General features: G+C 40.1%; 1 protein-coding gene across 3 annotated transcripts in view; it reads left to right on the forward strand.

The window, feature by feature from the left end:
- Positions 1 to 17,645, forward strand: part of USP7 (ubiquitin specific peptidase 7) — a 63,098-nt gene that overhangs the window by 35,308 nt on the left and 10,145 nt on the right. For 2 of the 3 annotated variants that reach the window (XM_090277025.1, XM_090277026.1), the window contains 13 exons: positions 187 to 385; positions 2,142 to 2,280; positions 3,156 to 3,244; positions 5,431 to 5,539; positions 6,234 to 6,364; positions 7,408 to 7,462; positions 8,444 to 8,524; positions 8,624 to 8,714; positions 11,319 to 11,401; positions 13,646 to 13,755; positions 15,296 to 15,452; positions 16,484 to 16,628; positions 16,944 to 17,074. In XM_090277025.1, the coding sequence (XP_090133151.1) occupies positions 187 to 385; positions 2,142 to 2,280; positions 3,156 to 3,244; positions 5,431 to 5,539; positions 6,234 to 6,364; positions 7,408 to 7,462; positions 8,444 to 8,524; positions 8,624 to 8,714; positions 11,319 to 11,401; positions 13,646 to 13,755; positions 15,296 to 15,452; positions 16,484 to 16,628; positions 16,944 to 17,074 (1,520 nt within the window). Of the gene's footprint in view, positions 1 to 186; positions 386 to 2,141; positions 2,281 to 3,155; positions 3,245 to 5,430; positions 5,540 to 6,233; positions 6,365 to 7,407; positions 7,463 to 8,443; positions 8,525 to 8,623; positions 8,715 to 11,318; positions 11,402 to 13,645; positions 13,756 to 15,295; positions 15,453 to 16,483; positions 16,629 to 16,943; positions 17,075 to 17,645 lie in introns of those variants that run through there. The other variant, XM_090277027.1, reaches the window with a different exon arrangement.

Raw genomic sequence — 17,645 nt, forward strand, 5'->3', positions numbered from 1 at the left:
GAAACTGTATATCATTGTGCAGCTTTAGGTACTTTAGTAACTTGGAACTGATACTGTCATTTTCCCAGAGAGCTGGGTTTTAGCAGCTAGGTGGCGGTTGTGTGGGATAGTCGATCCCTGTTTGTTGGTGCTTTCAGGGCTCTTTCATAGTGCACAGGCTCTGATCAACAACGTGTTTTCTTGCAGACACGAGTTGGCGCTCCGAGGCAACCTTTCAGTTCACTGTCGAGCGCTTCAGCAGACTGAGTGAGTCGGTCCTTAGCCCTCCGTGTTTTGTGCGAAATCTGCCATGGAAGATTATGGTGATGCCACGCTTTTATCCAGACAGACCACACCAAAAAAGCGTAGGATTCTTTCTCCAGTGCAATGCTGAATCTGATTCCACGTAAGACAGTTTAAATGATGCAATTACAAATCCATAGATAGTCTAATACATTGGAAGCCAAATTTGATTGGCCTCTTTTTGAATATTGAATTTTTTTTGGAAATTTCTTGCTGCGTGTACATAGCCCGTTGATTTTATATTAGACTAAGTACATTTCCCTCTTTAAAACTCATCGGTAGGTACTATATCCAAACTAGAAAAGGTAGATATTTTTTCTTGCAAATAAAAAACTAAAGTTCATATGAGCATGGAATCAGGGTCCGGTAGACGAGCGGACTACTGGTTTACCAGCTTAATTCTTATTCACCAGTAACTCTACAAGAAAATTATAGTTAAGGAAAATTATTTAGGCTGACGTCCTTCTCATTGTGTTAATCAGTTCCTATAGGTTATTCAGAAAATTCAAAATTAAACAGAGAGTTTTACAACATGGGCCTGACTTATTTTAGAAAAAAAACTTTTATTCATGTAAGTTATAAAAAGAGGTACATTATAAAATGTTCTTAAAGTTAAGAAGTTTCTTCATGAGCCTTCTATTCAGATGAAACCAGTAGTGTTTGACTCTCCTTCCCTTTAATTAAAAACTGTCACTGTTAAATGTTTATCAGAACCCCCAGTTGACATCGTTTGAAGGGATTCCAGACCACTTTTGCCCTCAAGCCACTTCCCTGGACACGTCTTCCCAGTCTTCCTGCCACCCCCAGATTGGCCCTTTGGTACTCTCAGGGAAGGTTGTTCCCAGAACAATGTGGCTGTAGCTATTCTGTCAAGCTCCAGGGAATACAACTCATTTTATTTTTCTTTTTAGTAGAGTTTTTAAGAAGTGCCAAACCCATTTTATGGTGCAGTCAGGGCTGTATGTAGGTTAAGATTTTTCTTCTATGTTCAAATTATGGTCTGATCTGATGAGTATTTGGGCTAGTTTGGAAACACAGGGAGTCGTCCACATCCAGCATAAGGATCCTGAGCACATGGAAGTGCCGACGTCACAGCACTGCTCTTCTAGGTGTTCCAGTGAGTTTGCAGCCCGTTCAAAGTTGATTTGTAACATTCCTTTATAAGCTCTGCTTTCATTGTAACCTTTTGTTGGACCTTTAAAGTGGCATATCTTTTGGTTTTTAAACATTGATCCAGAGGCCCTTTGTGGTCTGCCCCAAATGTGACAGACTGCATCTATGGTCACGTCTCTTGTGGTTGTGATTCAGTACCCATGCTCAGAGTTCCTCAGGAGCCTGCTGGTACAGCCCCTTCCAGAGTCCTACGTCACAGGTGCTCTTGAGAACTTGACAGCCACAGTACCTATAAGCTACCAGGGGCAGGAGTGACACTTAGAAGTGACACCTTTATTAGTAGGACCTAGAGCCTTAAGTCTCTTTGTCCAAAAACAGCATTATCATCCTTCTTTTTTTCCTGCTCTTTTAAAATAATATTCATAGAACTATAATTTGACCTAAAAGCTGTAGTCTCTTCTAAAATCTCAACATGGATTTTAAAGATAGCAATAAAAAAACTTGACTTAAACTTTTGAAAAATTAAAAAAATTAAGCCATGAGTTAAATTCATTCATAGGGGCACCCCCACAAACCTTTTTTAGCTTTTTTCTCCACTAAAGGTAAAAATGTCCTTCTCAACTAGCCCCCGACTCCGCAAAAAATGATTTTTAAAAATGTGAGAATTTCTGTGTGCTGTTTTTAAAAAAATGTATAAACACCAATGAAATATGTCATCTAAGGCTTAGATTATTTTCTTTAAACAGGTCGTGGTCTTGTCACGCACAAGCAGTGCTGAAGATAATAAATTACAGAGATGACGAGAAGTCATTCAGTCGTCGTATTAGTCATTTATTCTTCCATAAAGAAAATGATTGGGGATTTTCCAATTTTATGGCCTGGAGTGTAAGTAACAGTGGATTTAGACTGAATAATAATCTGAACATTCTGTGTCCCCCTAAATCTTTTATTGTTCATAGTCTTCAATTAATTAATTGATTGATTTTGGAGAGAACGGAAGGGGGAGAGAGAGAGAGCTCAACTTATTCCAGTTATTTATGCATTCATTGGTTGATTTTTATATGTGTCCTAACTAGATATTGAACTTGCAATCTTGGTATATTGAGATGACACTCTTAAGCAACTGAGCTACCCAGCCAGAGCGCCTTCTATTCATTTTAGAATCAAAGTGTTTGTTTTATAAGTTGGACAGGTATCTGTATGTTTCTTTATTTTTTTCCTAGCTAAGCTTTTGTCTCAAGTCTCAACATTTTGTAAAACATGTAAGCTAGTCAGTAGCACTCCTGATAGGTAAATTTTCTTTAAAAGAAATAATATCAATTGCGGTTCTTCCCTAAGTCAGACATAGCGTGGGGTGGTTTCATGAACCTTCATGAATTCTTGAGTCAGTCCATTTTGGCTTTTTTTTTTTGCAGAGGTGGAAACATGCTTAGGAGTGTTCTGCTCAGCCTTCTACCATGGGTTTTATGGAACCTCCCCATCCCTGTTATGATTGAGTAGACAGACACTCAACCCTCAATTTCCATGCTATGGCATTGTACCCGCCCAGCCCCCCCTCCCCCAAATGCCTCTGGGATGCCTCCTTTTGTTCAGAGATTACTGTTTAAAATAAACTAAAACACTGCAAAACTAGAAGCATTATTTCGGTGTTTGAAAAGTATTTTAATATATTACATACAGGACACTAGGATAATTGTCTCTTTGGAATGAAGAGCATTCGTGTGATCTTATGCAAGTTGGATATTTTTATTTTTTTATAGGAAGTGACTGATCCTGAGAAAGGATTTATAGATGATGACAAAGTGACTTTTGAAGTCCTTGTACAGGCGGATGCTCCCCATGGAGTTGCGTAAGTTTTTCCTTATTTGGGTGCTATTAAGAAATGTGTTTTGTGCTGTAGTAAGAGCAACATTTGCATATTATCAGAAATGCATGATTCCACAGATAAGCACCTTCTCTGTGCTTGCCCCTTGGCACACATGGAACATAGAGCTTCACATTCACTGCTTTGTTTAGTGGATTTATTGAACAGTTTCTGTATGCCAGACCCTGCTGTGCACTACTGTATAATTATATGATCAGTATGACAGCTTTGGGTTTCTGTTCTCAAAGAATGTATACAGGCTGGTCAGATAAAGGAGTAAGACCAGTACTTAAATAACTACAGCAGGCGGTGCTCTCTTTTTATTTTGAAGAGGTCAGGGATGTCATCGTGCTGAGTGGGTGAGGTATTGAGTGGGGCACCATAGAGCTTAGAGGAGGGCCTGTGAGGAGATGCTTCTGCTTCTGTCACTCGGTCCAGGAAGGTCTGTGTGCAAGAATAAGTTTTGGCCTTAAAGAATATATTGGGTTATTGGTTGATAAGGTGGGACAATGGAATTCAGGATAGGGAGAACAACATAAGTAAAGACGCCAATAAGAAAGTTTGGGATTGGTAAGAATATCAGGAAAGTTGAAGAGTGGAATTGAAGGCTGAGATGGTAAATTGGGAGCAGGTTATAGGAGACCAGACTTTTAAGGGCCAGAGTGAAACAATAACATTCTATCTGGGAAAGTGACAGGCACCAATCTCTTGGTTTTGGCCTTACTCTTGGACAAGAGTGCATTGGTTGACCCTGATAGGATGGGACCTGGAGCAGTGGGGTGGCCATGAAGGAGCTATCACTTAGTCCAGGTCCTGGCTAACATGGCCTGAGGGTGGCTCTGGGAACCTTTTTTTTTTTTTTAAAGCAAATAACATTTATTAGCTTCACGTTAATTGGGCTGATACATGAGGAATCGGGCTTCTCTTGAGTAGCCTTTTCAAAACATATACTTATGATGTTATATCAAATACCAGAAGTAGGAGGTGAACACAGAAGAGTTCTAATTGAAATTTTTGTGGGTTTCCCCCCTTCATTTTAAAAACTTTTTCCTTTATCTCTTGACTTAAAAATGTAGATTGGGTTTTTAGTGTTACCAATCAAAATAAATTAATTGGTTCAGCCACACTTGTTAAAACTTATTCAACAATTATCTTCTAAATCTTTATGATTATATTTTTAAAAATAACCATCTGTAATTCAGGATTCTTACATTTTCTTGACAATTAAATTTTTTAATTGTAATTTTTATTGTATTTTTTACATTTACCATTTATTAAAATTTTTTTACACACATTAATTTTACCTGGGGTCATTTGATGCACCTGAACATGTTTGCAAGGCCTAACCCCTGGAATCAGAGTACTGCTGACCCTGACCTCAAAATAAATGCCTCCTCTAGGATTGGTGACACTTCGTGGTGGTCACATTTGTTTATGCCTTTGCATTGTATATACACGGTGGGAGATGGGGATTTGGGGGTGGGGGGGGGGTGTCCTGCTTTCAAGTGGCATTCTCTTCAGCTTCCTGTTATTCCGTGGTGGGAGACACAGTGGGGACTAATAACTAAGAATATTTACCTTCTCTGAACCAGCTACTAAATAGAAGAGTAAAAAGAAAAAGCTGTAGATGTTTGAAAGTCTGCATTAAAACTTGTCAATATACATGTTTGTCTTTTCCTGTGTATATGACTACAAAAAGAGGTGTCTCACATATTTCATTTCTTGCTGACTACATGTGACCTAATACGAATGTAATAGAACTATGCTGGGAGTCAGTTTGATACAAGTATATATAATTTAATTCGTATCTGTGAGTGCTGACCTTGGTAAATGATGACGATGCTTCTCTCAGCAGATAGTGTTTTAAGCTGCTTCTTGAATGCTGGGGTTGAATAAGCACTAGTCCATCCACTGGGGTGGACAGAATCAATGACCATTAACGGGATCCCTGTGATAAGAACTCTTGGCCTTGGTATCCTTAGTGCCCTGGGCCTGATGATGAGTTATTAACTTGGAGAGGTGCTCTGCCTTCATTCCTGTGTCAGGATGGTGGGAAATAGCAGTGAAATGTCAGCCACCACGCTATCATCTAGTTGAATCACTCCACACACGTTGCAGAAGCAAGGAGGTGTCCTGTGCGGTTTTCCCTCAACCTCAAACTGATCTTGTAGGTGGGATTCAAAGAAGCACACGGGCTATGTCGGTTTAAAGAATCAGGGAGCGACTTGTTACATGAACAGCCTGCTGCAGACTTTATTTTTCACAAATCAACTACGAAAGGTAAATGGATGGCATTTCTCTACTCAACCTTCCACCCACCCTTTTCTGTCAAGTATTACGGGACAAGCAAAGCCCTCTTGCCAAACTTTTCCTTGTCTTCTCATACTACAGTGCTGTCTCCAGAGGGCCCCTGTTTTATGCTTGCACATATTTTTAGTCCTTTTAAGACTATTAAACCAGAATAGACTTCCCTAGAATCTAATGTAGGCGAGAGAATCATTAGTACTTCAGGAAAGTCATGTGAGCAGCAGGGAGCAGTGCAGGCAGCACAGACTCCTGGTTCTGGAGGTGCCACTGGCTGGTCTGCTGGCTTTCCTTTTATGTTTGCGCTATTCTTCAGGTTAATTACCATGGCAGGATCACATCCTGGGGGTAGCTGAATGTAGATAATTTCAGTAGCTATTGTTTCATTTAATCTTTTGTTTATAAGTAATGTTAAGTTTTAAAATGTTGCTCTGAAGTATGAAATAAAAATGGTTTTCTTTCGATGGTGAGCTACAGGTACTTTAAAAAAAATTTTTATTTTGTCTTATGCTTTCTAGATGGTCTCTAAAAACTTTCATGCTTTAAAATAAAAAACTTTCTGACCTATTTAGGGTATAATTAAAAGCCTTAATTAAACTGCCGTAGCCATTGTGATATTAGAAGTGATACTTTCACATCAAATTTCATTTTTATTTCTTAATTCTTTTAGGCCGTTTACATGATGCCAACAGAGGGTGATGATTCATCCAAAAGTGTCCCTTTAGCATTACAGAGAGTGTTCTACGAACTACAGCACAGCGATAAGCCCGTAGGAACAAAAAAGCTAACAAAATCATTTGGGTATGTATTGGAAATCTACCTTTCCATTCTGCTTTCTTTAAGAATGAATGAGTTGATAGAAGAATTGCAAGCACCATGTAGACATTTAATTATGTCACAGTATATTTATCGTTGTATTTTATTTGACCACTTTGGAAATAGCAGCTTGGTTTTAGAATTTTGCTTGAGAAATAATTTACCACTTAAAGCTTTACCTGTCAAGAAAAAGACATGTATAGTTTTTAAACAAATGTATGAGGGGGGGCCCCCCCCAAAAAAACCCCGGAATTATCTTCTGGAGGGTGGGTACCTTGTGATACAGGCTTCCTCTGTTAGGTGAGTGTTCTGGGTACCCATCTGTATTAGTATACCAGCTGGCGTTTTGAGAGGTTGTGTTAGGCCTCAGAAATTTTTTTTTCTTTTGGAAGACTTTCAGTGTGTTTGTCTGTTTCATGATGGGATGTACAAATGCACCTGCCCGCACCTCTTTGAAAGTTCAGCAGTTTTGGGCCAAAAATGTCCTAATGCTTGTACCCTATATTCCCCATTTACTCAATCTTTCCCCAAGCCACGTTTTTTTTTGTTTGTTTGTTTCCCTGGATGAACAAAGTCCTCAAAAAGAAAAGTTTTGCCAATGTGGAAGAGGTGAAACAAAAAACAGCAGAAAGCACTAAAAGGCATCAAAACAAACAGGTTCAAAAACTGCTCTGAGCAGTGGAAAAACCTCTCAATAGGTGTATTTCATCAAATGGACAACACTTTGAAGGTGACTGGAGAATAAATACACAATTTTTTATAAATAAATTCCGGTTTCGTTGGGTCCCCCCCCTCAACATGCCCTCCCCTTGCAGTAAGTTGTTTAGAACAAGATGAAGTTGTGAGCATTTGGGCGTCCTGATAAAATTCAATTTATCTTCAGATTATAACCCTCAAAATAATCTCAGAAAATGAATTTAAGAATAATGGCCGATTATACAGTGTAATTTTTTTAAGCTGCTTGTTAATTTACTCTTATTTGAAATTTGGGAAGTTTCGATATAAATGTTCATTTTTATCTTTCCAAGGTGGGAAACTTTAGATAGCTTCATGCAACATGATGTTCAAGAGCTATGCCGAGTGGTAAGTTTTCAGCTATAATTATATACTACTGACATTTAATATTTTGAAGCACTGTCAGAGAAGTTGTTACCAAGTAAAACCTCAGACCTACTTCACGTCACCATAATTTAGGTATGCCCATCTTTGTTCAGGGTCAGAACTAGGCTAGAAGTAAAAAAGCAGCATTTATATAGTTTAAAAGCCAGAAAGAATGGAAAAAAATTATTTGAGACGGTAGTTTAAGGGGAAACTTGAATTTAAATAGGAGTAGGCAATATACATTTAATGTATTAAATTGGAATATCTACTTGAGTTGTTACTGGCTTAAGTTGCTGCCCTTACTTCAGTTTGCAAGAGTGACTTCTGTTATTACTCTGCAGCACCCAGACCCCCTTCTTCACACAGAAGTTCTGGTTGAGGCAGACCTCTGTGTGAGTGATTCTCCCCAAAACCAGCTTTAGTCACTAGCAGATTCCCGTTCTTTTAAGTTGTGATGAAAGCAACACAAACACAAATACACACACAACATGAAATGGCTATTCAAGGTGATTGGCTGGGCAAGGTGTGTTTTCTTTTTTGCAGCACTAGCTGGATTGAATCCAGTTCATTAAATATCCATGGACAAACCAGTCAATCCTGTTGACAGGCTCAACCTCATTAATCTCTTGGTGTGGACCAATACGAGTTAAGTTTAGTGCTCAATTTACATGCTTTTCCACAGAGGTAAAATGAATATAAAAAAAATGCTTCTAAAGGCACTACAGATTACTAATTCATTCCGAAGGCTGTATAGAGGGTTAATCTCAACTGTTGCATGTAGATATTTCTGTAAATATCCAACCAAGAAAGAAGATTTTGTATGTTTTTGATAATTGCATGCCAAAGGCCATAATATTTATAGTCTTAGAGTTTCTTTGACCGTTGAAATTTCCTAGTCACATTGCAAATTACTGTATAATAATTAAGCATAACATTTTCTTAAGCAAAAACTTTCTCTTCCAGTTGCTTGATAATGTGGAAAATAAGATGAAAGGCACATGTGTAGAAGGCACCATACCTAAATTATTCAGAGGCAAAATGGTGGTATGTGATTATCACTTTTAGAGAATGATTTTAAAAGATTGTAAAATGCAAACATTTTGCTGATTAATAATACTTGTGCCATCTTTCCCTTGTTTGCAGTCCTATATCCAGTGTAAAGAGGTGGACTATCGATCTGATAGAAGAGAAGATTATTATGATATCCAGCTGAGCATAAAAGGAAAGAAAAACAGTGAGTTCTGTGCACACAGTGGCCTGCTGACCTAATAACTTCTGTCATGCTTTCCTGCTTTACTCAACACAAGTGCTTTCTGTTAAACTTCAGCATAGACAGGAAACTGCCGAGTGATGAGTGTATGGCTGATGGAGTGAAGAGCCAGATCAAGAAACAGAATGTTGCTGGCACCCCCCACCCCGCTTCTGTCCTTACCAGTCACTGCCTCCTCCTCAGAGGAAACCACTATTTGGGTTTCTAACATCCTATTATAGGTTATATTTGCATGTTGAAAATATTTACATAGGATGTAGTATCTTTCTCATTTATTTTGCTCAGCATTATGTGCTGTTCACCTATATTTTGAGTAACAATAATTTGGTCAATTTCATTAACTTACAGAACTCCACTTTGGGGATATACTGAAAGAGTTTTGGAATCAGCTTTTCTTGAGAGATACCTGAATTGTTTTTAGTGTGAGGCTATTAGGCATAAGCTCCTTTTGACCATGGTTATTTCTGTTTCTGTTGCACATATATTTGCATTTATGGTGAGTAGGATTGCTGGCTCAAAGGTACACATATGTTCAACTTAATAAAGTCAGCAAGTTTCCCAAAGTGGTTTATCAATTTCACACACCCCTTCTCCCCCAGCAGTGTCAATTATCAGACTGAACGTTTTGGTGGGAGTAATGGCACTATCTTGGTTTTAGTTTATGTTTTCCTGATCACGAGGTGGTCACATTTTCATATGGTTATTGGCAGTTTGGGTATCTTTCCAACATAATGGAATATAGTTAATAATAACTTAACGTCCATGTCTACAGATTCTGTCACCTTTGTGATTTCTGGGTCTGTTTCTGTTGAGTCACCGTTTTCTTTGTCATGGGCTGTATTTTCCAGCTTTGTTATATGTCTGGTAATGTTTTATTGGATACCAGCCATTGTGATTTTGATCTTGTTGGGTGTTGAATATTATTAACCTTTGTTCTGGGGCATGGTTAAGTTACTTGGCAATAGTTTGGTTTTTGTTCAAGGTTTGCTTTGTAAGTTTTGTCAGGTGGGAGCATAACAGTTTTTAGTTCAGGGCTAATTTGTCCCCATATTTGAGGCAACACCTTTCTGAGTTTGCAGCCTGAAGTCGCATGACTTATGAGGCTTTTCCATTATGTCAGGAGGGAACACAGACTAGTCCCAGGCTGGTGTGAGTTCTGGGGACCATCCGTGCTGTTGTCGCCACCCCGCACCCCGCCCTTGTGGTTCTTTCACCAGCCCCAGAGAATTTCCTCACTCAACTGAATATAGGGATTAACACTCACTGAAAATTCCAGGAGAATCCTCTGCAAGTCACTGTAGCTGTCTTCCTGTGCAGCTTTCCTTACTTGGGCACTCTGTCCTACAGATTCCAGCTGTCTTGGGCCCCTTGGTCTCTCTGGTACACTGGGCTGTGTTTGGTTTCTCTTTGCTGCGCTGTGGCCTGGAAAATATGCAGTAGCTGCGATACTTGACAGGCTTTCTCTGGGATCACTGCTTTCACTGCCTGTTGTCCAGAGCTTGAACCCTGTTGTTTTCTGTAGAGTACAGTGTTTCACTTGTTCAGTGCGGGAGAATAAGGCCTGTTCCTGTTTCTCTATCACCACTACAGCAGGAGTTCTTCCTGTAGTCTGGACGCTAGTGCTGGGTGCAGTGGCTGCAATCATTACCCCAGAGTGGGGCTTGCCTTTTCGCTCTTGTTATGTTGCCATTTGTTTAACAGAATTTCATAATTTTAGTTACCTCCAGTGTATCAGTCTTTGCTTTTTGTGTCCTAAGAACACCTGCCCTAGGATCATGGTACTCTCTTACCTGTTATTTTTTTTTACCTATTCCATTTGGAATAGTTTGGTTTGGTTTTTTTGTTTTTCTTGTTTTGCATAGGGTGTCAAGGTTGATTTCTACCCCAAACCCTGATATCAAGTGGACCCATCACATTTTCCTCATTGCTCTGCAGTACAGTTTAATGGACAATTATAAGATATTTAAAGTGCTCACTGTGATTATTTGATATATGAACACCTTGTGAAAGGAAGGATTACTTTAATCTAATTAATGAACACACTCATCACCTCACATATCTTTTTGTTGTTGTTTTTTTTTTAATAGCAGAGAGCAATATGGTGTTAACAGCTATACGCACCATTTTTTACATATGCTCCTCAGACCTTATTCATGTTATAGCTGGAAGTCTGTGCCCTTTTACTACCCTCTCCCTACTTCTGTCACCACCAGCCCTCGTGTTCCTTCTCACGTTTTACACTGTCTTAATAATTATAGTTTTATAATAAGTGTTTTGGTCACAATTTGTTACTTGATTTTGTTAAAGTTCTTAGAATATTTACTTCCTGTTATCATTTGTAAGACCGTTAGGAAACCATATCAATGTCCTTAGAGTTCATGCCTTCACCATGTTAATGAAGGTGGTAATGGCACATTTAACTGATCTCTGTTGGAGGTTGAGAGTTTCCGTCCTTGGCCAGCTATTTACATTTCCTTCCCTGGCATTCCTAAATGTACTTGAGTTGGCTTTATTATAATCAAAGCTTTATGGATAACTTCAGCTGACTTTTCTCTTTCTCTCTTTAAGTATTTGAATCATTTGTGGATTATGTGGCAGTAGAACAACTAGACGGTGACAACAAATATGACGCCGGGGAGCATGGCTTACAGGTAATTTGGAAATACTGTGCCAGTGTCCTGGGGTAGCTTTTTACTTTCACCCCCAATTTTTTGCTTTATTGTGAACTAACAATGTACTCATATCTTTTCATATTCTGCTGGTATTTAAAACTCAAAAGGATTTTATTTCTTAGTCGACATTCTATTTTAGAGAGCTTTAAGTGTGTCACTGGTATGATTGACTGGGAAGGGAGTAAGGAAATTGAAGTAGAGCTTGTTTATCAGAGGTAGAACTGTCACCTAGCACATCTGAGTCTCTGTCCCTGTGTTTGAAGACTTTTTTCCATTTCACTCATTCTGCTTCTCCCCTTACTATGGTCAGTGCACGGGGTTCTCCTCAGTTCCTGCTAGTCATAAAGAGAATTTGTTAGTCACGTGGAATCTGGTTTTGGCTGTGATAGTGTTTTTGCTTTTCTGTGTGATGGAGTTAACAGTTTTCTGAAGATCATGACTTCTAGAATGCGCAGTGTATTTTCTGTTATTTGTTCCATGATAATTGGTATCCCTGCTTGTTTCCGTGTTGCCCTTTAGGAACTCTGGGCTTTTGGCAGAGCAGCGAGCTGGTCCATGGTCAGATAGAGAGGCCCAGGCTATGTCTGGGTCCTGACTGTTGGTTGGGCTGTTGGTTGTGTCAGCAGCACCCTCACTGGGCTAGCCCTCTAGGGTCTGTGTTGCAGCCTCATAACCTTGACTCACTGGCTCAACTGACTTACAGATTTTCAGATCATCCCGTGTTTACCAAGCCTGCTAATTTATAATTCATGGTACCATTTTACAGTGGGCTATAGCTCTGCTTTTCTGCTTGGTCAGGCCACTAAGGGCACCAAGTTGCATGTCAGAAAGTCACTTCGTGAACATGCATTTGGGTGTGCCAGAAGACACTTTTGTTTACTGAGAAGAATTGCCTTTATCCACACTGGATATTTGGGGCCTGGGCAAGCAATACCTATTTCAGAATCATAGTCTCTGTGGACAGTGGTGGAGAAAGAGAATTCTTCTATTATTCTTTCAGGTTGTATTGAAACCATGCCATTCCTTTGTGTAGTAGTAGGTTCCAGGGATTTGTGCTTTTCCTGCCAGAGACCCCGTCCTCTTAAATGTGCCAGTGTACATTGTAGGACATTGCCAAGTAGGTTTGCTTTGCCACAGCCACCAGTTTCTCTAGGTGGACATTCTCTAGCAGGTGTTGGAAAAAGGTTTATGGTGCAGAGGGAAGGTCTGGATTGGAAATATACCTGATCAGGGTCACTGATGGCCTGGTAGTGGTTGGATTTGGCAGAGGCTTATTTTAGTGAGGAAGAAAGAGTAGGCTGAGGTGGAGCAGAGATGGAGAGAGGTGTGAGAGCTATAGAGTCACAGGTCACTCCAGAGAAGCCAAGTTTGGAAGTTGGGGGTGTCCTGTTACACAGAGTCTGGCAATAACTGGGGAAAGGCCGTGTTGGGGGTATAAAAGAGTCTTGTTGATGCTGACTCAGGACAGTCTTTAGAAGTGGGTGTGAATGCTAAGCACTGAGTGTGTACTCCACAATGTGTATTCTTAAGTAAACATAAACGTCCAGAGAAAGGAAGCTGGCTACTTAAGAGTCCTCCCGATCATGACTGTTCATCTGTACTTGATTCTGTCTAGGTGTTCCACAGCACACCTAAGTTTACATAATTGTAATCAGTCTTCTGTTTTTCCATTTAGTGTTTTTTTTCTGTGTTCCTCATATTTTCCCCTCTTTAATGACAATATAATACGTCAGAAAGTGACTAAGCTTTAATTTACTTAACTATTCCCCTATTGCTGAATAGCAAAATAGAATATAATCCAAAAGGGCAGTCTTTTACAAGCTGTTACAGCATTATTTTAATAGCAAATAAATATAGATTAAACAACATTTTATTTTACTTTATTTTATTTTTAAATTGTGTTTATTTAAAGAGAGGGGAAGGGAGGGAGAGAGAGAGAAACATTAAATGTTTGGTTGCCTCTCACACACCCCCAACTGGGGACCTGGCTTGCAACCCAATTGAACCAGTGGCCCTTTGGTTTGCAGGCTGGCACTCAGTCCACCGAGTCACACCAGCCAGAGCTAAACGACATTTTAAAGCACCTTAGATGGATACCTAAATACTGCCTCTTCCCACTAGAAATCCCCAACATGCTCCAGTCTTACTGAAACACTGTTGTTTTCATTGCTTCAGGAAATAAGCAGTGGTGAACTAAATTTGCATTTCTTTTTCAATGTTCAGGAAGCAGAGAAAGGTGTGAAATTCCTAACATTGCCACCAGTGTTACATCTACAACTGATGAGATTTATGTATGACCCTCAGACGGACCAAAATATCAAGATCAATGATAGGTAATCTGGAGTGGGGCATAGACGTTAAGATTTAATCATCACTTGCATTTTTAGGGGGTTAATGTTAGTGCTTCGTTTAGTCTTTACACACACACACACACACACACTCTCATATCTGATTTATTTAGGTTTTCCTTTTACCTTGGTGTCCAAGAACTATAATTTTAAAGGGATAATTTTACTCTAATTTTGGGGCTGCTCCTTTTTAATCTTTTTCTCAAGGAACCCCAGCCCCTCTATACCGTGGCACACTGAAATCTGTGAGGAGAGGCTTTCAGTTTTTGCAGTCATCAGAATGTAGATGCTACTTTAGAATTGCAAATTGATTTTATTGTCATTGTTTAAAAAAGATTCTCCAATATTTTGTAATGTCTCAGTGGTATTGACTTGTAGAACATAATAGAGTTTAGGAGTGCTGAAGGTGTATGTGTGCCCCATTCCAAGTGTTTTCTAGATTCTTAAAATACAAAATACAAGGATGGTACTATATACTGCTTTATCTGGTTTAGGATACAGAGTTTTTATCATGATTAGTTTGAACACCAACTTTATACAGGATAGAGGTTGGTCAATCACCCTTCAGACTCGAAGGGGAATATAACCTAATCAAAATACTTGTCACCAGCTGGGTTTTTGCTCAACCCTTGTTGCCCTTTACTGTGGACTGTAAGAAGTCATCTCCACCAGACCCCACAGACCCGTCCTGCAGACTAATTCCAGCCTGCTGGTGTGTTTAGTTGGGTCCTTACCCTGGTTTTGTTTGTATTTTTATCGCAACTAGTTGTCAACATTTAAAAATTACACCATTTCACATAAAAATCCAACTATCTGACATCCTTTAGGAATTCAGAACATTTGGTGACACTGAGCCAGAAGTCCCGTAGTAGAGGGGCTGGCATGCTCAGAGGCTACCCCTTCAGGGTCAGTGCACATGCTCTCCTTTGGTCCCCACCTGCCCACCTTACTTCCTGCCTTCCTCTGACAGCGCTCCTGGTTACCATGTAATTAAAATGTTTATGGAGCCAATAATTTAAAAATAAGTGGAGTCCAGGCTATCTTTAGAAATCACAGGGTAAGGGTTCATTTTTTAGATGTCCTCCTTCTCCAAATTTGTTTTTTGTTTTTTCCACATTTCTCAAACCTCAGGATATCCTTGGTGGTCTCAGTCCTGCACTATGAGAATCATTCATTAACACGTGTGGAATTATTTACATCCTAGGAAAGTTGCAGTGTACATTTGTCACAAGACTGATTGTTGTGTCAGATCTTTGAATTTAAAATTCTATTTGGTATTTCAGTGCTTTATAGGCATTTTTCTCATGTCTAGCTTCAAATTTTGTACTGGCATATGAACAATTTATTCTAATGGGGAGGAGTTGCCCCAGAAGTTGTTCATAGGGCCTTCCAAGTCAAATTCATACTTCCCTTTCCGAATAAAGATAAACTAGTAAATTAGAAGGTCTAGCAATAAATAAAGCCTAAAGATGAGATATTTTATGTGTAAATGAAACCTGGATTTCTTTAAAAATTTTTTTAATAGGTTTGAGTTTCCTGAACAGTTACCACTTGATGAATTTTTGCAAAAAACAGATCCTAAGGACCCTGCAAATTATATTCTTCACGCAGTCCTGGTTCATAGTGGAGATAATCACGGTGGACATTATGTGGTTTATCTAAACCCCAAAGGGGATGGCAAAGTAAGTACTGGGCAGGGGGCGGAGTAGGGTGTCATGCTCTCGGGGATTTACACTGATACTCAGCCTCAGCTTTTTTCCTGATTCTGCCTAATGGCCTTGTTAGCAAAGGGTTCCTTCTTGGCCTCTGATTTATCTGTATGTTCTGATATTTATTAAGTGCTGATACTTTAAAGGTGAACAGTAAATTAGTGACTATCTCTCTGTTAGCATTAAATGTTGGACCCCACAGAATCCCTTCACATCTAATATGAGGCACTTATTTTCCACTTAACGAATAACAGCAGAATAATAATTCATGGTCCAGGCAAGAGAGACAGCATTGGTTGCCTGATATTTCCCATGTCCCATTGTGCACATAGTAATGCTCCATCTTTTCCTGGTTCATGTGGATCTCATCACATAATCTTCACCAAGGAGGAGCAGATGGGGTTGTCCGGGTCTGCGCCTGGCAACATAGGGCCAGTGAGGAGCACAGCAAAGGTGGTGCCTGCCTAGCTCATGCTAAGAGAACCCCATAGCAGCAGACCTGAGTGAACCTTTTACTGCTAGGTTGAGTACCTAAAGGACTGCATCCACAACAAAGAGATTAGAGAATTACTACATGAAACTTCTGAGTTTTTTCCCTTTTTTTAGTCAGGCTCTTACTTGCTGTGATAATGTCATGAGATAGGATAAAGTGTCCCATTTGATTTTATTAACCACACCATAAAAATTTCAGTCTCACTTGCTGAGTTAGGTGCATTCTGTATGGCTTTCTCAGTTCTGTAAAGGGTTTGTAGTGTCAGTAGATTGAACCTAGGTATCAGATGGACTGAGTAAATTATAAAATTACCAGTGACTTCAGTGTTAGCAGTTCCCCAGACTATGGAACAGGAATGGCAGAGGGACTGTTGAGTTTTCTCAGAGGGAAGCCTGAGGCACAGTCGGGTTCATGGCAGCTTTAGACATGTTCTAGGAAAACACTGCCTGAGTGTTTGTGTGCTTCTCAAAGTGCTTCCTCTCTGCTGACGTCTGGTTGCTTTCCTGTACAGTGGTGTAAATTTGACGACGATGTTGTGTCAAGGTGTACGAAAGAAGAAGCAATCGAGCACAATTACGGGGGCCACGATGACGACCTCTCTGTCCGGCACTGCACGAACGCGTACATGTTGGTTTATATCAGGGAGTCCAAGCTGAGTGAGTAGAGGTGTCTGTTGTACTCTGCACTATGGTGCACTCTGTAGTCGTACCATGAATCACTGCTATGGTGTTTAAGCCACGTTACAGTGGACCTATGGTGTTTGCTGTCCAAACACATTTTCTACTATTTTGCCTTACTTACAACATGTAGAAGCAGGACGGGTTGGGCTTTTGTGAACTTTGATGTGGACTCATGGCACCAACTAATTTCACTTTACTAGATTGCTATAGTAGTGATGATGTAAAATTGGGACCTAAAGAAGGGGAAAGTAGAACCTGATAGAAGTGAATGAAGATGCATTTGTCCTGCAGGTGAGGTGTTACAAGCAGTCACCGACCACGATATTCCTCAGCAGCTGGTGGAACGATTACAAGAGGAGAAAAGGATCGAGGCTCAGAAGCGGAAGGAACGGCAGGAAGCCCATCTCTACATGCAAGTGCAGGTCAGCCTCCGTCTCCTGTGACCCTGTGGTGGTTGGGGCTCTGAGGGCTGGCATGAACTTAGATTACTGCTGAGGGGTCAGGGATTGCTCTGGTCGGCTGCTTGAGCATTTTTAACTGAGTGACTACACAGCCAGTTCCCTGACCATTTGGAATATACACTCCGGTTCAGGGTGAGAACTTAGATATGAGAAGTACTCAGGCCACCCCAGAGCAACACTACATTAGAGTATTTATAAAAAGTACAGAGAGGTTTAGAGGGGTGAAAGCCTCAATGAAGGTGTGCACAAGAAGGAAGAGCTCCCTTTGGGAGGCGAAGCACAGCACAACCCAGCCGGGGCGTGTGCAGGTGGCACACCGGGCTGTGGAGAAGCCTGACACACAGGATGAACAGGGCAGGAGAACTCCAGCAGGAAGGTGAATTTCCAGATGGTCTTGGGTCATGATCCACTTGGGATATTAGGAAACAGGAACACCGTTTTAACAAATTAATTACCTAGGAAAAGGTACATTGTGTATGCATCCTATCTTTATAGGATTTGCTGATCACCATACAGATGGATTTCTAGCTAA

The sequence above is a fragment of the Furipterus horrens genome, unplaced genomic scaffold, assembly GCF_987537825.1.
Source record: "Furipterus horrens unplaced genomic scaffold, mFurHor1.1.pri manual_scaffold_5, whole genome shotgun sequence".
Classification (NCBI taxonomy): domain Eukaryota; kingdom Metazoa; phylum Chordata; class Mammalia; order Chiroptera; family Furipteridae; genus Furipterus; species Furipterus horrens.